At 49.1% G+C, this 20,302-nt stretch overlaps 3 protein-coding genes across 3 annotated transcripts in view; all 3 read right to left on the minus strand.

The window, feature by feature from the left end:
- Positions 1 to 20,302, minus strand: part of SPICE1 (spindle and centriole associated protein 1) — a 62,511-nt gene that overhangs the window by 3,297 nt on the left and 38,912 nt on the right. The window lies entirely within an intron of this gene.
- On the minus strand, positions 404 to 7,008 carry VTCN1 (V-set domain containing T cell activation inhibitor 1). Its single transcript, XM_065740965.1, has 5 exons — positions 6,909 to 7,008; positions 5,806 to 5,870; positions 4,684 to 5,031; positions 2,447 to 2,725; positions 404 to 595 (listed from the first exon to the last, which is right to left on the minus strand). The coding sequence occupies exons 1-5, from the start codon at positions 6,938 to 6,940 to the stop codon at positions 447 to 449; spliced, it is 873 nt and encodes a 290-aa protein (XP_065597037.1). The 5' UTR covers positions 6,941 to 7,008; the 3' UTR covers positions 404 to 446.
- On the minus strand, positions 12,405 to 18,746 carry TRIM45 (tripartite motif containing 45). The gene is made up of 6 exons (XM_065740966.1): positions 18,424 to 18,746; positions 16,426 to 17,159; positions 15,650 to 15,779; positions 13,829 to 13,943; positions 13,488 to 13,614; positions 12,405 to 12,712 (listed from the first exon to the last, which is right to left on the minus strand). Exons 1-6 carry the CDS (start codon positions 18,744 to 18,746, stop codon positions 12,561 to 12,563), a joined length of 1,581 nt encoding a protein of 526 aa, XP_065597038.1. The 3' UTR covers positions 12,405 to 12,560.

Consider the following 20,302-nt stretch of genomic DNA (forward strand, 5'->3'; position numbering starts at 1 on the left):
AACTTACTGCTTGGAAACTAAATTATGACACTAACAGTACAATACAAGAATTGTTTTGCAGCTTGAACATTATTACAGCCTGAACGTTATTTGGGGTTGGTAGTGGGGAATGCAGAGAGCTACGATATGATTACACAGCACACTCCAGGTTTGTCTATCTGCTGCTTATTAGTAAGTGGGGAAAAATGCATGTGAAAAGAACCCCTGAAGTTGGGAAAAACACAGAAAGTGACAAGAAAAGGCAGCAGGGAGCCTGCAGTAGAGACACCTGACTGGGGATGGAGAAAGGACGTGGGCACTGGAAAGAGTCCCCCCCTTCTGTCAGGCTTGAGATAAGCCTGCTGCTGTAACAAAGCAATAGAGTGCACAAATGCCAAGCATGTGTGCTCATCAGTTTCTCTTTTGAAGCTTACCTCCTGGTCCAAGAGCATTTCAAGACTTTTTTTTTATGTTGACAGCAGACACGTGGGAAGCAGAAGCATCCAGTGACAGACTGGAAGGGAGGAGGACACCGACTCCGTGTTCAGGTTCACCATGTGCAAACTGGTCTCCCTTGTAATGTTGAAATCTGTAGCAGATGAATAGTGAGAGGAGGCTACAAGAATGGAGAACACAGTGAAAAAGGCTAAATTAGTGGGTGGACCTATTGCTCCTAGTTTTTCTGAGTGTTGATAGACCCTACTTTTTCTACTGGAACCCAATGTAATGAATCACTCTCTGCAGAAGAGCCATGACTCTGTGTACAACATGAAAAAATAGCCAAGCTCAAGAAGTGTTTGGGCAACGCTCTCAGACACAGGGTTTGAGTTTCGGGTGGTTGTGAGCCACAAGTTGGACTTCGTTGTCCTTATGGCTCCCTTCCAACTTGGCATGTTCTGTAGCATTCAGTGATTCTAAAAACTGATTGTGTATGCTAGTTTTACAGGAGTGAGATCTTGAATGGTTTCTGAATCAGTGGGGAAGGGAATGGGTGAGAAAATGAATAAATGAAATATATATATGTATAGAATTCTGTGACCTCTATTAGCCTTGAGATATCAGAGCTGAAGTCAAGTATCCAATGAGTTCCTTTCTGTATGGTGTTCCTCTATTTAACATATTTGTCTTTAGAATGATTGAGACAGTTGACTGAAAATACAAGTACAGAGCACAGATACTCAACCTGGAAATATATATCCACATGTTTTTAGTCTTATGTGCTTAACTACTAGCAGTCTTCTGTTGTACCTGACAGTCTGAGTGGCACTACAACACAAGCTTGTCCGAAAATAGTAGACTCAAGACTTAGGGTAACATAGATGTCAACTGAATGACATCCTTAAAATCCCACCACATTACCTTTCAAACCAAGCTCTGTGCTCCAAGTCTTGCATACAGCTTACAGATCAGGTTCTGTTCTGTATGTGCACTGCTTTAAACACTCAGGTATTTCTGCTAGGACCACATTTCTTTTAAGGTACACATGGAGGTGGCAGTAGTTGGTTGTTAACTTAATTGGATAGGACTGTAAAGCCTAACTCAGTGCTCCGAGAGAAGCACTGGTGTGTATAATTTATTTATTAGATTGTTTATTTATTTTGTAGGATCTGAACTAATGCTTGAGTCTAACAGCAGATTTTGGTTTGACATTTGAGTGTTTTGGTCATGGTTTGTTGTTTGTTTTGTTGCTTTTGTTGTTAAGATACAAAGGAATGTGTTCCTATAATCCATGTCCATTCTTCCTGTTCCCTGGCATTTCTGTCCCTGTGTCAAGGGAGCAATCGTTAACCCTGAAGAAGGACTGAAACAGCAGAACAAAACACAGGCTAACTCCATTACCTCAGAGAGCGAGGGAAGCAACGATTAGTGGCAGATTTCATGCAATCTACAGCCTCATTCTGACAGGATTGGGGGTATGCTAATTAAGAAAGGGAATAGTGGCAAATATCACAGAACCATAGAATATCTCCACAAGGATCATCCAGTCCAACTTCCAGCTCCACACAGCATCACCCAAAACCCAAACCCTATGTCTGAGAGCAGTGTCCAAACACACCTTGCACTCCAGCACTCGGGCTGTGCCCACCGCCCTGTGGTGCAGCCCCTGTCCCTGCCCTCCAGCTGCCCCTCCCCCGACACAGCTCCATGCCGTTCCCTCGGGCCCTGTCGCTGTCACACACAGCACAGCTCAGTGCTGTGAGAGCTGCAGCTGCCATCAGGCTTCCCCTCAGCTCCTCTGCTCTGTGCTGAGCACACCACAGGACCTCAGCTGCTCCTCATCTACCAAATACACCAAATCATGTTCTGCTTTATGGATCCAGCAGAGGAAAGCAAGCAGCAGTCCCTGCCTTCCCCTCCTTTCCCAAAACTGCTCACCAGCACAGCAGAGGCAGCGCTGCAGGAGTCCTAGAGCACACACACGCTGTCTGAACTGTGCCCATGTTCTTTGGGTGTTGTTGATCTCTACCTGTCACTCTGATGTTCCCTGTAGCCTTGGCAATGCTGTTTTCAATCACGCAGGTGTATGTGGCGTTGGCTGTAACGTCGTGCAGAAAGGAGACCACCTTCAGAGTGATATTCTCAGAGTTCAGCTCATAGCTGGTGTTGGCAGAATGAGGCAGGCACTTCCCAGCATTGCTGAATGCCATCCAGTGCACTGTGGGCCGAGGGAACCACCGTGGTGCTTCACAGTGCAGCGTGTCCCCACTGCTGCCCGTCTGCACCTGGACCCTGGGGGTGCTGAAAGCTTTGGGGAGGGAGAGAAGGCAGTGTCAGAAAAGGAAACATCTGAGAACTGAGCCCTACTTGTTTGCCAGTCCCAGGTGTACCTAGAGTACTTACTGCTCACATCTCAGTGGACAAAAAGCATGGGCTCAGGGAGACTTCTTACAGCAAAATCTCCTGCTGACAAGGTGCTCCAGTTTGACAAGATCTACTGAGGTCATGGCACAGCGTTAATGTTTTTAAGTAATTCTTCTTGTCCTGGACTCAGACCAATCCTTTCCTAAGAACTCCCAGGGAAGACCGACACTGCCTGTATCTGCCAAAAATCCAGCCTCCTTCAGCAGGAAAGGAATTGGGCATGGCTGCTTTGGCCTCTGCAGGGCTGAGAGGAAGCTATTCTGAGTGCCAAAAATGGTGGCATTATTGTAGGCTGGGGGAAAGAGATGATGGATCACTCTCTCCAGTGATGGATGAGACCGGAGCTGTGGGATTTGCACCAGCCCTCCTGTAATGAACAAATATTTAAAGTCTACTGCAAACTCAGCTGCATTTCAAAACGAAGACCATCAATAGCACTTCATGTTAGCCTTGGTCTACTAGAAAAATGCACCTCTGTGTTCACTGCATTTCCCATGAGCACCTGCGTGACGAGAAACAGCTTTTTGGGAGAGCAGAGTTCACTGCTTTGAACAATATTGGCCAGCCATTCCTGCAATGCCAGCTCTGTCCCAGGACAGGCTCCTGGTTGCTGAAATGATGTATGGCATTCAGAAGTGGCTGCTTCTCCAAGATGCGTCTCAAGCCAAGAGTGTGAAGTGACTTCCAGACCTTTCCTGCAGGACTGACTCTCCAACACTTGTAGAGCCATGAAAGCTTTTTTTCCCTCATTTCCAACAATTTTCTTGCCTGCCTTAGGAAGTTCCCCTGGAAAGTCATGGACCCACGGTCCCCTGGCAACTCTGAGCTCAAGGAACATGTGGGATCTTCAGTAGTGCCACTAAAAGCCATCCAGAGTAACAAATATGTAATGCTTCAGGTAACTATGACATAGGCTGTTTGTTCCTTTGATAATCATGTTTTAAAACTGTATGAATTATAAAAATGGGAAAATATTTTGAATGTACTATAATTTTTACTATGAGGTAGCTCTGGCTGGAAATATATCTTAAAGTTTGAGAGAGAAAAAAAAACAGCAACTTGAACAGGCATAAAATCTGTCTTTCTGAGGTCATTTAGCCACACCCATTCTAAAAATAGCTCTTTGTAGTCAGATGATTAGCTAGTAAACTACATGTGGTAAACTTAAGAAACAAAAAATCCCTAGAACTATTAAAATAGAAATCTCTTCTCTGGAAGAAGGAAATGGAAAGAGAGGGTAAGGCCATAAACACCTCTGGAAAGCCAAAAAAACATTTCTTATCCTCTTATGTATATTATTTTTCCAAGCTCTCAGATGGTTTGGAGCACAATCAAAAGCCTTGGCAGAAGCAAGCAGCACTTTTATATCCTTTGGGACCTTACAGAGGTGGGAAGAAACCGTGTTAGCTCTCAGCTTCTATCATGCCATGGAATGAAGGAAACGGCAAATCCACACATTCTAGTTTGGCCTTTCCCAAAAATAACATTCCCAGACTTCACAGTTTTCAGCTCAGCCATCGACACTGGGCTTTGCTGCCTTCCAAACACGTGCAATCCCTTCACCAAGACTGGTTTCACCAGAACAGCATCTCAGGGAGAAGACCCTCACAACTGATGCAGTCCTGCCCTACTCAGGTGTGAAGAGCCCCGTGGTGGCCGCTGGATGGGTCCACCTTGCTTAACCCGTGCTCAAACCAGGGACACCTACAGTAGGGTGCCCAGGACAACATCCAGATGGCTTTTCCTCTGGACAACCTGTTCTAGGGGCCAAAGCTGCCCACATCAACCTACGTTTCACAGCAGGAGTTTTTTTTTCCTTATCCCGTGACAGCATTTCCTCACCTCCTGTCTGGTACCGCAGCACTGCCACTCCGCTCCCTCGGGACGTGGTGACGGAGCACCTGTATGTACCAGCATCAGAGAGCTGCACCTCTCTCAGCTCCAGGGAGGCGTTTCCACCGATCACCTGGTCTGCAAAAACTGCTGTGCGGCCCTGAAACACCGCGTCTTGCTCCTGCAGGTAATCCTTCCCCCCTCTGAACTCATGAACCAGTCCAGCCACTCCAGCTTTTGCCCACCGAATCACTATGCTGCTCATCCAGATGTCGGGCTCAAAGGTGCAGCCCAGGAGGCCGCTCTGGCCAATGTTCCCAGGCGACGTCAAGGTGGTGACGTTGATGGAGCGCTTTCCTGCAAGGAGAAAGCACAGTGGCATGAGGGAGGTGAGCGCAGAGAGGGGCCGGGCCAGTCCCGGGTTTGAAGATGCTTCCCATCTGGGAGCAGGAGCACAGTTATCTTCAGGATTTTCCTCATGTTCAGCTTTGGGGCTCTGGGCCCCAGGCTGATTCCTGTTAACACTGTCAAACCCCTATCAGTTAGCACAGGCTGCTGCACACTTATCAACCCCTTTCCTTAGCAGCATAAAGAAGGAAATGTTTCAGTCGCCAGAACCTAAGATAACAAAAGGTTCAAGCCACACCTTGCTTGGAGACAACTCTCAGAAAGGATCCATCTTCCATACTTGCTGCCACGGCAGGGAAGCAGGGCCCTGGAGTTGTTACTGTGACAACTCATGTCCCCTGCAGCACTGACCATTGTCCATGCTCCGGGAGCTCCACCATCACCTCATGTTAGTGCAGGCAAGGCTGGCCTCAAGTGTAGCTGGCAACACCTTGTAGGTGGCTTCTTAAATGACACATATATGGTTTTTCCCTTTTTCTGTACTACAGCTACACAAGAGCTGGGCTGTGGTTTAACGCCATGGAGTGATACTTTGCTGAAAAATGTCAGAATGGAAGTCACTTGAACAACTTTGATTCAGCCATCTTACATGCAGTCATTATAAAAGAGGCCTTACTAAAGCCTATTGGATGGCTCTTCCCCACCTCAGGGTGGAGGCCACAGATGCCACAGCAGGACTGTGTCACCCCCTGGCACCAGCAGGGAATGCAAGTGATCACATACCTGAGATGCCAAACCCGATGATCAGGGCAATCACAGCAGCTAGGATGACAATGACTGTGGTCATGCTATTGGGGGAGAAAAGGGACATCATTACCACACAGCCTACCTCCCTTATACATGGCATAGGTCTGCAGAGCTGCTGGTAGGAAGGAGGTGGAGACAGGAGAGTGGCAGGCCTGAAGTGAGGCATTCTGGTGAGGTGCAGGACTGTGGCAGTGACAAGCATTGCTGTGAGTGCTCTTCATCAAAGGCAGAGGACCATGGAGTGGGAGAAGAGGAGCCCCAGGTTCTCCCTCCAGTGCAGAGTTCTGACTGCAGCCTCTGGCGCATGAGTACAGCCCTTCCCTACCAAACTGGGTCATCTTCATTGATGAGGGAACAGGTGCCCAGAGAGGTGAGCAGAGCACTGAGACTGCAGACCCCAAGCCATGTGTGAGCAGCACCTTGCCACCTACTTTGCAACCTGCCCAAACCAAGATGTGAGAAAGAGGGAGCACGGCTTTGCGTGAGAGGTCACTTGCACTCACACACAGACCATCCTGCTCCCAGCTGCTGCTCAGCTTGTGTGGGACACACATCCTGAGCAGCTGAAACCTTTCCTACAGAATAAATCCAAGTGCAGGTGACTTGCACACCTCGGCGGAACCTCTGCCTTAATCCAGCTTGGAAGAGCTCATACCTGAGGTGAAGAGATGCAGCTTGTTGGTGGCTCAACAGCAGAACATGGAACCTTCCTCAGGCCTGGGATACTCCAACCTACGAGAGCAGGCACAGAGCCTTCCTCAAGCCATCACTGCCCCAATCTACAGCAGCATTCAACTTGAGATGGTATATTCCACCCGTGCAGAGTTTCTGGGACACATATCTGCATTCTGGGTGCAGTTGATGACCTGTGCATGGGTGTCTGACAGCTGCATAGCCTTACTGACAGTAGAAAAGCAGCTGTTCGTGCATTGAAGTAGCCTCAGTGAATGCAGCATAAGGTCAAGCTGCAAAGAACTGCTCTCCAGCAAGCTCCTGTCAGCTGTGCGATACAGTCAAGGGGTCTGGAAGAAGCAGCTCCCTCCCTCCTCTCATCCCCAAAGACACAGATTATACCATACCTCCAGAACATCACTTGGCCTTGGGATGCCATGGTCACTGCACATATGAAGGTGAGCCAACCACCAGGTGTCTGAAGGTCGTGCACAGTGCAGCACAGCCCCTGTCCCTCACTCGATGCATTCTCCCAGGCTGTCCTGCTTAAATAACTGAACCCAGCTAAGGAGTGGTGAGTCCAAGCAGTGAAATCGCAGGAATGAGGAAGCAGTTAGCATCTAGGCTCCCCCCACCAGGCCAGTCACTAGGGGAACAGGACAGAATTCTTAAACAACCCACTTAAGAAGCATTTAATTTAACTACTCTTTCCTGGAGCTCAGCTCCTGCAGCTCTCAGAGCTGAGAACATGAGAGCACGTAAAAAAAGTGGAGCAGACCTTCTAAGTCTTTCCCTCTGTGCTTGATCTCATTCAAGGCTGGGGTTAGATTGAGCAGCTCTTGGGGATGAAGAGGTAAGAAGTGCAAAGATTATGAAAGACCAGAGAAGGGGAGGCAGCTTTCACCACTGTTTGGTTGCCCAAAAGAGAACCCGAATATCCTCATTTACATGTGCACTGTGTTCCAGGGAAGATGGTGAAAGGGGGATTTTTCAAAGTCCTTAGACACCTCCAGTCAGTTTAGATGGTTGCTGGGAACTAACAGCTTTCCCATGCAAAGATGATGTCTGGAAGATTTGGGAACATGCCAGCACAGCAAGCAGCCTAACAAACAAAACAAATTACTTTCCCTGCAACAACCAGAGGCTGTGGCTCCTGTGTATGCATTGAAGTCAACCAAGTATTCCAAGGCACTGAGCACCCAGGACTCACTGCTTCCAACCTCCTCACACCAGATTCGTTACATGCCACAGCTTGTGTGGAACCTCCTATGTCTTACAGCCTTGCACTGATGAGAGTGCATATCTGAATCTGCACTACACCCAGTCACCTGGAAGCAAAGGAAAATTAGAAAGCATATGGTTCCCTGCTGGGTTAGGAGGCTGAATTGGCCATCCATACCATCACAGGAGTGCCACATCCAGTGTTAACTCATGCTGAGACAGTACTGCATGGCCTGCAGGACAGAAGAGCCAGGCTGGGACCTTCTCCTTTCAACAGAGGGTTTATTTGTTGTTGGGTTTTGGCTTTATTTCAGTCACTGATGTGCTGCTTCAGTAGGAGTGCTTGACTGCTAAGGTAATTGCTGTACAGGTAGAGGAGCTGCCTGAACGCCCTGAGTAAGGTCTGTGGCAGAGATGTAGACAGGGCCTACTTCCAGTGCTTCAGTTCCAGCTGCTACTGACAGCTCATCTGTCATTCTATAGCCTCAAATAAAACTGAGGAGGGGAAATATCTCTCTCAATGAACACTGCCACTCTTTGATTTTTTTTTTTGTAATAGTTTAAACTTATAATGCAGATTTCACACAGTTTTTACTTCCCCTCTTCCCCCCGGCTTCAGCATGGTGTAACTCTTTAATCTGAAGAGATCTGATTTATTTTGTAACATTCTACTGATTACTCAACCTACTGTAAACCGGTCCAGCGTTACTAGAAACAAAGAATAGCTCCAGGACACAGTGATCTGATGGGAAAGAAACTTTAATATCTCTCTGCCCTCAGTGGGACTTGATTTACAGGTGCCTTTGGTGCAATGGGCAAACTAGGTGTCTCCTTTCAGCACTAGTTCACTCTGGGTTAATATTCAGCTTACTTCCACTTGGGAAAAACAAGTCTGCCTCTCAGGCAGAGACTGCAGTGGTAAGACAAGGGCAAGACCATTCACTCAGGGTAACATCACGTTAATTAGGGATCAGCTCATGCTGGAGATTACCCCTCTCCATGTTTATGAGATATTTGGGATAATTGCCAGGAAAAAAAGAAACCAAGTGAACGTGACCACACCATCTCCTTAGCTGTTACTGGATCTATTAGCAATATCTGACCAGATACAACAGTGGGATCTGATGCCACATGATCTGAAAGCTGGTGAGTACCTGGAGAAGGCAGACATCAGCTCTTGACTGAGGGAAGGCCTCAGCAGGCACCAGTTTTGCTGGGCCCATCAGCCAGTGCTCTAGAGCTGGCCATATCACATGCTGCCTCTTATCTGCACAAAGGAATACAAGGAAGCAGGAAGGACTGAAAGTTAGGAAAAAATGAAAAAACAGGGGCAAAGAAGCAGCCTATGGGAGGCAGGTGCACAAGAACCAGACCTGTCACTTTGCCCTTCATGGTACAACACATTTCTTTCTTCAGAAGTAGTAATTTTTTCCAGAAGAGTTCCCTTTTACAGCAAGTTCACGTCTTATTTCAGTGTCACTGGAAAACCAGATGAGGTTATCTGTGAACGAGAGGAACTAGGAGAAGATGGAGTGGCATACTGACAGGCATGCAAGTTTGATGACACATTCAAGAGAGGTGAAGGCGCAGCAGACTGAAAAAGATGAAATGCTGGAGAGCTTCCCAACCTTCTACTCCTAATGTAATAATAGTGAAGTGCTTGAGAGACACTGCAGGTGGGAGCACCAGCACACCCACCCTGAAGGCTGGGAGAAGGAAAATATGATGCTGCCTTATTGGTTCCACCCGTGCCTGGCTTCACCCAACCTTGAAGGGAAGAAAGCAGCAGCACTAGTCAGAACAAGATCTCTGATTTCAAAACAGGGAGGTGATGAGCCACGCTGAGCTGGAAGCAGGCAAATCCGCCTACATGGCCTGTGTGTTGCTGCCAGGGTCTGCCCTGATGTGGAATCCCACACGGCCAGTGCATTCCTGCCTTGGAAAAGCCAAGAAGCTCTACTGAAGCTCTACTGAAAAGCCAGCTTCTGTACTTCTTTGGTCTTCTGAGGACAAACCAGACACTTGTGCACGGAAATACGAACACAGTTGTGTTGCTTTGCCTCCTCTGAAAAGGAGAGATACCCTGCCCTAAATTCACACTCTCTGGAGAGTGCTGAGGGGCCTGTTCTGCATCTTCCAGTCTCGTTCTTGCTGCATTTTCCCCTCCAACTTTATCACATTTTCATCTGGGGACTGAGTCCCCGTCTTGCCTCTCAAAACCCATCCTCATCATTTTTTATTTTTTCTGAGCAAGAATGTTTGCCCTGAGAAAAACATGTGTCTTCACTGTCACAGCACTGTGCATTTGTTTGTCTTGAAAATGTCTACGTTAGCAGAAAGACCAGATGGTCAGAAATAACATCATGTAAGCCAGCAGGCTACCACCACATCCTAATCTACCAACTGCATGGCTAACAGTATGAATAATGCCAAATAGTATCGTAGTTGAGAAATTTTACAGATAGCGTAGTTAGAAAGATTATCATGATGGAAAGAGAAAATCAAAATAAAATGCTCATCTGTGTCCTAAGCTCACAGTAGGAAACTCCAAGGGAGCAATCTCCAGAAAGAGATCCTTCCCCAGTGTTGCTCAGCCCTTAAACAGGGTCTGGAAGAGGTGGAGCCAGACTCCACCCCTTCTAGTCACTCAGGTGCATTGCCTTCACCTGTGCTCTTGTGGCTGACTCAATGCTCACCTCAGGTGATCAATCAGTGGTTCTGGCCATGATTCAACAGTTCCCATACACCAACATAAGAGTGGAAACCATTCTTGGGCTACTGGAGACTGGTGTAGGACTCCTGCAGACAAGCTACAATGACACGCAGCTCTCTTTGTCAAAGCACAGAGTCAGTCCCCCAGACAGACTGAACCTTCGAATCTACCAAAAAACTGAAACAAGGACCCGGCCCTGGCAGGCTTAGCAGCCCACGCTGTCCATACACTTCTCTCCCCACATCAAACACAGAGCTCAGACGAAGTTGTCTGCAGTTCTCCTAACCTTTCTGTTCACAGGTGTAATTCTCACAGTTTCTTGGGAAATGTCAGCAACTGGGTATGTAAGGAAGGCCTAACATGAAAACACATTCCTTTGCCTGAGAGAACTATGATGTTTTTAGACTGAAATTATGTGCCCAGAGGACGGTGCTGTCCTTATATGTTCCCTCTGTAACTCCGGATGGTCAATAAAATATACACATGTAAAGGTGGGAAGGCAAAAAACAGACATTTCCTTTCATGTTACCTTCTTGGACTGAGCACATAGCAAGGACAAGAATAGGTTACAGTTTTTTTCCACTAAAGGTCACCTTAAATTTAACTTTCACTTTGAATTTTCAGAGTCAGCGATCTGGAGACTTAAACTGCCTAACTTGGAGATTTAAACTGCCTAACCCTTCCCTGTTTGACAGCCCTTTCTGGATGATTAATGGAAAGTTATAAAACAGCACTTGCATAAGAGTATCTGTCTTCCTTGCTGGGAGAAAGATTCCAAAACTGGCTTTGTGAGAGGAAAGAACAATAAATTAGTCTTCTATGTCTAAGCAAGCAAGCAGACAGTACAGATTTCTACTGTTTACAACTCAGCTACTATTCATCAGAAATCAAGAACTGGTCCTCACTGTTGACACTACAGCAGCATTCCTCTCACAGAATGACGGACAGTCAGACCTTTGTCCCCACCCAGCTCCCCAGACAGCATTACAAGTCCCTAGAAAGAGATATCTGTGACTGACGTTACCTCCAGGGCAGTAGTGTTCCCAGCATCAGTGCCACGAATGTGTTTTGTTTCAGGAAGGTATCTGGGGTGTCTGCTTCACTCAGGCAAGTGGCAGGCAGTAAATGCTTCTTCCTCCTCATCACAGATGCAATTTTCCCAGCTACGGGTTGGCAGCAACCATACAAACCCAAGAGATAAACCCTGCCTCCCATGCAGAAATTGGAACAAGCTCTCATTCTAAAGAGAGAGCATTGCTAAGACCATGAAAGCCAAATCCAGGAGTTCTGCTTCAAATATGTGCTGCTCTTCTCCAAGTTTGGGACAGATACCTGCAAGCTTGTACCTATGGCTCCTGTGGATGGCCATACTGGCCCCAAATCTTTCCTTGGTGAGCTGAATGCTCTCCTGGATCCCATTCACTCCCAGTAACACTGTGCTCCACACTATCTCCATGGACAACATGTAGACCAGCCATTGCAGTTCCTGTTCTCATCACTGCCATGGGTTTTCTTTGAATTTCTTTCAGTTAAATAACTAATCTGCCTTCCTCCTACTTTGTGGGGAGAATGTAATGAGACTCCAGCACACTCAGAAAATAGGAGAGTTGCAAACAGAACAGCTCCCAGGAGTGCAACTGTACTACGTGCACAGGTACACTACCAAAAATCCATCTGGGTACCTGAGGGGAAGGCAGAAGCCATTCTGAGGCTGCCAGGCCTCTCCAAAGCATGAACACAGACTTTCTGGAATGTGCCACAACAAGCAGCTTTGTCCTCTTTGAGAAGGAGAGCAGACTGTCTGTCATCCAGAATGAGGCACATACTGACCTTCCTCCAAGTTTCCTCTCAGAGCCTGACCCCTCTTGAGCTGTCAAAAATGCAGGCACTGGTACAATTCCTGGAGTTCGCTCTTGTTTAGGCACAAAATAAGCTTGCATACACACCCCCACAAGGAATATAAGGCACAATTTTATTTTCCCTCACCCTCCTCTCTCAGTTCATACCCATCACTGTATTGCCTCCTGGCAATGTGGCTCTTCAGCAGTTGTGGGGATCCTCATGGCACTTGCTCATTCAGCAGCCAGCAGGAGGGCCCTGAGCTCACAGATGCTCACCTGGCTGCTCAGAGTGCCACAGTCCTGAGCAAACTCCTCTGTGAGCTATCGCTGGGCAACCTACTCAGACAGTCTGAGCTCATTTTGACTTGTCCACAGCACGACCAATGGGGACAGCCGGGGTGACCTTTGTGTCCATGGCCACAGCCTTGGTACCCACCTGCAAGAGAAGAGGCACCATCAACTTGACCTAAAAGGAGGCCAAAAAACCTCAGCATCAGCGGCTTTCAAAGTGCTTCAGCTCCAGGATTTATCTAAGACAGGGAGGCACAAGCGTATTTAAAACAAAAATTGACAGAGTCCCGTAAAGAAAGGGGAACAACCATGAGGGACTTCCCCCTTCCAATCACTGGGGAAAGCTGAAGATTTATGTCTCCTTGCTCGCCAAGTAATGCAAGACATGGACTTGCAAAACCTCCTGCCAGCTGTTGGCAGCTACAGCCAGAGCCAGATACAGGATAATCATAAAAATAACCAAAGAAGAGGCTGGTCGTGTAAGAAAAACACAAAGGACACACAATGAAACATGCAAGCTGAGGTTAAAAAAGCTCGTTGGGATTAAACAAATATGGGAGATGAGCTCTCATCCTAAACAAGGAATGAGACTTCTCCAACAAACACTGGTCACTGTATGGCACAGCCAGGAACTGCCAACAGTCATGCTCAGCCTCAGTGAGAAGGGCTGACAGGTGGTCCTTGCACAAAGCTGCCCTGCCACATCTCCTGTGAAGTTGACTCAGGTCTCTTCAAAGACCCTCAACACATCCTGCAGTGTTTCTCAGAGCTTTCTACCAGAAGATACGTGCACAAGTTCTCACAGTCCAGTTGCACAAGCAAGGCAGGAGCTGAGCTAGACTACTTACTCACAACTATCTACACGTGTGAGTCTGAGCAAACCCTCCTGAGAACAGCAGCACAGGGAAAGCTGCACTCACCTGGCATAGTCCCTCCACAGGCACAGCGAGCAGCTTTCTGCCCTCCACTTGAGCAAAATGTGCAGCAGTGAAACACTCCTTGGTGCTTGCGGAACTTGCTTTTCACAGTCACAGCGAATGGAGAACCCTGCAGAGGACAAGCAAGCAGAGAAGCTGCTGCAGTGCATGCTACCAGATGCTGTGTCTGCATTTCCAAAAAGAAGCTGGGTGATCCTGTCAGTCACAGATCGTTAAGATACTGACTGGCAAGTGGTAGAAGCAACCCTTAGAAAGATTTAAAGCAAACACTTAGAAAGGAAAAGTCTGTCAAGAACAAGTGCAAAGCAAACAAGAACTGCTACCTGTACATGCTGCCCTTTCACATAGACGCAGACAGCATACAAGCCTGGCTCCTCAGGGCTGTAGGAAACATTGTAGGTCCCATCACCATTATCACACACTGTTGATTTGACTGCACTACGAAAAGAAAAAGAGAAGCCCAAGTGATCAATGACTGACAGCAAATTGCTGTATCTGTGAACTACTTGGCCCTAGATTCGTGGTCGAGTCCTCATCCTCACCCCTGTTCAGCAGCTGTGGGTCCTGAGTGAGCCTGACAGGACGCATAAGCAATGCTCAGGCACTGAGAGGCTTTCACACACACCTGCTATAGCGAGCCGCAGTACCCATACAAAGGAAGTCAAAGCTAGCTGTGCTGCAAGGATCTGTAGCAACCCAGAGCACTGAAAGGGCAGGTGACTGACAGAACACTTGCAGGTCAGATTATCCCATCTGATAAGAGCACTCTGAAAGGGGGTAAATGCATAGTTAAAGAGAGCAGTTTACCTCCAGAGAAGCTTAGGAGGAAGACAGGACATAAACAGGGCAGGTTTGAATCACTTCAACTACTGCCCCAAATGCATTGACCTCAACTCTTCAACACTCTGAGGAGTTCTAGGTCCCTGCTGCCCATTTCCCCTTCCCAAAACAAAGGTCATTAGGTGTCACACTACTGGTCGACAGTGACAGGAAAAAACATTATCTATTTACTCAGGATATTTACTGATTGCCTACTTCACAGAAGGAGCCTTCCACAAAAAAAAATAAAAAAAAAATAGCAGGCAGCTCTGTAAAGAGGGAGGTAATCTTCCTAATCCTCACTATGCAGTCTCTTGTGCCCCACGACATGGCCATTTATAACCTTACAGATTTGTAGGTTGTATTCTCCATACCACATCACATCAGTACAGCTGCCTGCAAAACTTCCTGCCGTGAAATGTGTGCTGATACTTCAGGTTCTTCAGCAGCTGCTGCGCTTCACCCTGAAGCCAGACAGCTTTCAGCAACAGACATAGAAACTGCTTATGCACAAGAACAGGAAACTGAGTTAATGTGGCCACAGCAACCTCTACCCCACTAAGCAAAAGCCACCTAAACCTTACCCATACAGCTCCCTGTACCTTCGTTAGGTGCATACATGGTACAAAGGAGCAATATTCTTGAACACTGACACTTTACTGGCAAGCATCTGTGCACCCAGCACTGTTTCTGTACGAGCACATCAATACTTCCCCACAGTGAGGAAGTTTAGCATCCTGTCTTGGTAGGATGTGGAACACCACCTGGAACAACTGTGCTCGCGTACTGACTCAGCTGCAGTGAGTCAGAAAATATCAGAAAACCTCCAAACATGTGCGAGTGCTCAACACTTGCAACAACAGGAGAAAGTGTGATGAAGCACCAATAATGATTTTTCTTCCAGAACAGTTTAGGCACCTCCATCAGCTGCCTCTGGGGCTTGATGTCTCACAGTGGTCATTCTTGGCATTGCTATGTTGTATGCTCATTAGGTTTTAACAAAAGCAGGAGCTCTGCCTGTCTGCTGGTAGGGGTGGGAAGCAGCTACAGCTCACTGTGCAATACCCACTGTAAGCTGAATCCTTCAGACCACTAAAAAGATCCAACGCAAGCATAAGCCAATGATGCCAAGCTCCACACAGCTGCATACATCTGCTAGAAACCACTGCCATGCTGGTGGGAAAAACCATTGTGCCTTTACTTCTTCAGATAGTGACCCAGATGCTGAAGGACTTCTTTCCACCTGCCCAAACAAGGAAGGAGTCAGGATAAGGAGACAGAGAAGCAAACTCAGCGACTCAGGAGTGGTCTGGTTAAATACCCACCAGTTCTTCTTGTCCTTGTGGGTGATGGTGACTGTCACAGACTCTCCTCCTCTCCCCATCCGCTCCCCTGCAGTGTCATTGCAGAGCAGGGTAAATCCTGTCAGCTCATTCTGACGAGCACTGCGGAGATCTGGAAAGTGGAAAAAAAGTCAAGAAAGGACGCAGTGGCCCCAAGTGCTGTCTCTCACAAATCTGGTAGTATTTCAATCCTGTTAGAGCATGCCTAGGACTCCACTGATAGGGTATACGGCTCCCTTCATTCACAGGATAATGTAAATACACAACTGGAAACCAGGAGAATGGACAGCTGTAGGCACTCAAAGGTTATGGGCAGGCTTTCCCTAGAGGTCTGAGCAAATCAGGTGGACACCTGCCTATACTTCCAAGCCCAGCCGGTGTCCCCCTGCGGGCCTCAAGGTGCCCCATGAACCCAGGACGGAGCAGGAAGAGCAGAAGTACAGTGCAGAGCCCTAGAGACCTCAGCACTTGCACCATGGCACAGAAAGGACTGAGTGAGCCCTGGGTTTGCCCACCTGCGCTGCACAGGCCAGAGGTGGCCGTGCTCTGAGGGCTAGTCCAAATGTTATCTGCTTGATGGCTCTGCCTCAAGTCCTTAGAAAGCAAACATCCACGAAGCCACCTATGCAGTTATTCCTTGGGCATCCTCAGAAGCTGTAAAGACAACAAGCCAACAGAGCCTTAAGATGCACGCCACCCGGGCAGAGAGAACGGAGACGTGACTTCAAGGAGCAGCAAGTGGTATGGCACCCCATTACCTTCTCCGTGCAGAGTACACTTGGCTGGATCAACAGCTTTGCAGACAACGGCTCCAAAAACTTCATAGCCATGACACTGCCCTGCCCGCTCTTGAGGAGAGAACTGAATGCTGTCATCCACGCCAGGGTGGGTGGTGTAAGCAGCACTGTTCAGCTTTGCCAGCCGGCTTGACACCACCCCTTTGGTGACAAGGATCTCCAGGTCTGAGCCACTTGTCAGCAAGCGCTCTGTGAACTCCACACCTGTCCTCATGTCCATCAACAGCTGCTGCAGCTGGGCCTTCCTCAAGTGCAGCAGGTTTTCCTTCTGCACCTTCAGGTCCTCCAGCTGCTTCAGCAGCTGGTCCCGGTGCTCTTCAATCGCTTTCACATATCCTCTGGCAAACAGGCAGATCTCCGTGGCCACGGCCTCTGCACGAACGCGGATAGCACTGCCCACGTCATCGATCTGGCCCAGCACATCTTCTAAGGTGCGCATGCGCTGCTGGGTGCTTCTCAGCAGCTCCCGCAGGGAGTCCCCGTGCCTGTGCACAGCGTTGCTGGTGAAGTCATAGGAGTGCTGCCGGTGCCCTTCTACAACGCAAACCCGGCACACGGGCTGGTCACACTGCTCACAGAACAGTCGTAGCTCCTCTGCGGGATGGGAAGGGCAGAAGAAAGGCTTCCCAGCCTGGCTGCAATCCCCGGTGCTCTCCAGCTCTGTCACAACATGGGAGGCAGTCTTCTTCTGTCTCCTAGAAGGGAGCAACCATAGAACGTTATGTATGTTGGATATGAAATGCAAACATCCAAGAATCCTTGCAGATGCCAGTCTGCAAGTCAAACTGTGCTCTGCTCCCTCCTGTCTCCCCTGAAGTTCACTCTGCCTGAAGAGCCTATGGTCTCTTGAGGACAAGACTCCACGCAAAAGAGGACACCATCTGCAAAAAGCGCATTAGATGCTGCTCTCAGGCTCCCCGTACACTGTCAGGACTATTTTCAGACACGAGAACTGTGCGCCCCACCACTGCCACACAGACCAGAGAACAGGCTGACAGGCTGCTACTGCAGTCCCTCCATGGAGCCTGACAGAAATGGGATGGTTGCAGTCACCTCCAGAGCCCACTGTGACAAAGCCAGCAGGAGGAAGGTGCGCACTGCAAAGTGAGAGCTGGCAGAAGGCATCTCAAACAGAACTGCCCACTGACAGTCACTTTGAGATAGAAACAGGTGGTATAAGGGTCCTCAGCTGTCAACCCAATGATTTTCACCAGCGTTAAGCAGTGCCTATTTTACCCAGACAGCCACCATATCACATAGCTGCAGTGCAGGGCTTCCATTTTGTGTTATTTTGGACTCTGCTAGCTAGTTACCGACCAGGATGTGAAAGCTGTCTCTCCTTCCCTGCCTCCTGCACTAACGACTGTGCGTGCTGCTTGCTGGCAGTTGCAGAGGGAGCTCAGAAATACTCTGTGGACCAAGCTCTAGAGTTGTCCTGGCAATCTCATCAGAGGGCAGGACACAGCTTGTTACACTACTCCTTTTGCTTCCCAGCTATTTCCCTCAGGTCCAGCACACTTTCAGTGCCTTCGAGCATTATTTGCTCACATCTCCACATTTACACTTCCTTCCCTTCACCTAAAATTCTCTCACTAAATCCAAGAGGCACGACAGTGGCACTCAGATCCTTAGCCATCTTCCTTGCGCAACAGGAAATCATTTCAAAATTGTTTTCCTGGGTTCTGCTCTGATGTCAAGAGAAAGCAAGCGCCAGTCTGCAGATGCTAACGGGGTGAAAGAAATGATATGAAGAAATATGTCTGGAAGCGTGCCGCTGGGACAAATCTCTTGCTGCTTTCTACCTTGTGCAGCTGTTTCTGTCAATGCTATTCAACCTCCCCCGACGCAGCTCCACGCCGCTCCCTCGGGCCCTGTCGCTGTCACACAGAGCAGAGCTCAGCGCTGCCCCTCGAGGGCTACAAACCCGCGTCCGGCTCCCGGTATCCCCGCGGCCCTCACCTGTGCGCCTGGCAGCAGAAGAGGCACAGGTTCTCCCCGCAGGTCCGGCAGCGCCTCGCGGCCGCTCCGTCGGCGCACAGATCGCATCCCGCCGCGCCGCGGCCCGACGCCGTGTAGTCGGGCGTGAGCTGGCCGAGCCCGCCCGGCGGCAGCGCCACCGCGGCGTCGCACAGCGGGCACAGCACGCTGAGGGCGGCGGCCCGGCCCGGCTCTCCCAGCGTGTCCAGGCGCCGCAGGCAGGGCGCGCACAGCGAGTGCAGGCACGGCAGCAGCCGCGGCTCCACGCACGGCTCGGCGCACGCCGGGCAGCTCGACGCCGCCATCCCCGCGGGCCGCCCCGTTGCTGCGGGCGACGGCCGCTGGGGGCGGGGGCGCCCCAGCGCGCACCGCGCTCGTTCCGCGTGGAAGAGGGGGCGGGTCCGAGAGTAAGGCGTCTTCAGAGGGCCTCCCGCCGTCTTTCAGTTCGCCCTTTTTGTTTGTAACTTCGCGGCCTGCGGAAGGACGTGCTCGCACGCAGCTCCCACCCGAACAACGAAGCGGTTTTTGGTCTGCTGGGAGCCCGACAGTGTGTCAGTACTTCATACGCGACAGATGTGAACTCACTTTTCCATGCGTAGTGGATTGACAAAGATGTTCTCTTCATTGTGTGATGAGCTCGAATCTCTTCGTGTCTTATAACGTAACACAGATTTTTTCTGCGGCTTTTCTGAGATGCAGGAACAAAGGAGGGATTGTAACAGCCTTGCACGAAAAAAAAGGGAGCTATCTAGAGAAAGGCAGCACCTCCCATCACTGCAGAAAAAAGGACAGATTGCTGCTGAATAATGTCCACGTGCCATCAGCGTGTAGCAGCAGCAATCTCCCGATAACCTCCTTCAGTCTGGAAGAAGTCACCATGAAATGGGCCAGAGAACCCCACAGGGCTCTCAGAGAGAGAAAAGAACTGCCAGCAGAAGTGCTAACCCAGTAAGATGGGAAACTGAAGCAGCGTTAGTATGAACTTCAACAATGCTTTGGTTTCAGTTACATCAATTACTCATAGCAGTGCTGTTTTGGCTATTCTTTAGATACACTGGACAGAAGAGACAAGCAAAGGAGAGTGTATCTGCCCTGATAAATGAAAAGGGAAAGCTGGCCTCCTCAGACATGGAGACAGCTGAGTACCTAATGAGGTCTTTGCCTTGGTCTTCACAGCTAGTCAGGCTTCTCATGTCCCTGAACTTCTAAGCAGATGTTCAGGGAGCAAAATTGCTCCCAGTGTAAGAACAGAGCAAGTCTGAGACCACCTCGTGAGGCTGAACATGTACAAGTCCATGGGGACAGATGACATGCCTCCCAGAGTCCTGAAGGAAGTGGAGGATGTGGTTGCTGACCCACTCTCCATCGTATTTGAAGTCATGGCTGTTAGGTGAAGTCCCTGGTGACTGGAAAAATGGAAGCATCACTTCATTTTTAAGAAAGTTGAGAAAGGAAGAGCTGGGAAACTACAGGCCATTGAACTTCACATCTGTGCCTGGGAAGATCATGGAGCAGATCCTCCTGGAAGAGATGTGGGGACAGATGTGAGATGTGAAGGTGATCCGAGATGGCCAGCATGGCTTCACCAAGGACAGATCATGCCTGACCAAGCCAGTGGCTTTCTATGATGGAGTGATGGGATGGATGGGTATAAACACTTTAGGAAAGACAGGCATGGGGGGCAGGGAGGAGGTACTGCCCTCTACTTCAATGACCACCGAGAGTCCATGGAGCCTCCCCTGGGGATAGACGAGGAGCTGACAGTGAGCTGATAGGTTAAGGTTAAAGGGAAGGCAGGAGGAGACATCACAGTGGGAGTCTGCTACAGCCTGCCTGATCAGGAAGACTGAGTGGATGAGGC

This window comes from Cyrtonyx montezumae, unplaced genomic scaffold (genome assembly GCF_038088225.1).
Source record: "Cyrtonyx montezumae isolate F1298 unplaced genomic scaffold, pur_monq_1.0 scaffold_3, whole genome shotgun sequence".
Lineage (NCBI taxonomy): Eukaryota > Metazoa > Chordata > Aves > Galliformes > Odontophoridae > Cyrtonyx > Cyrtonyx montezumae.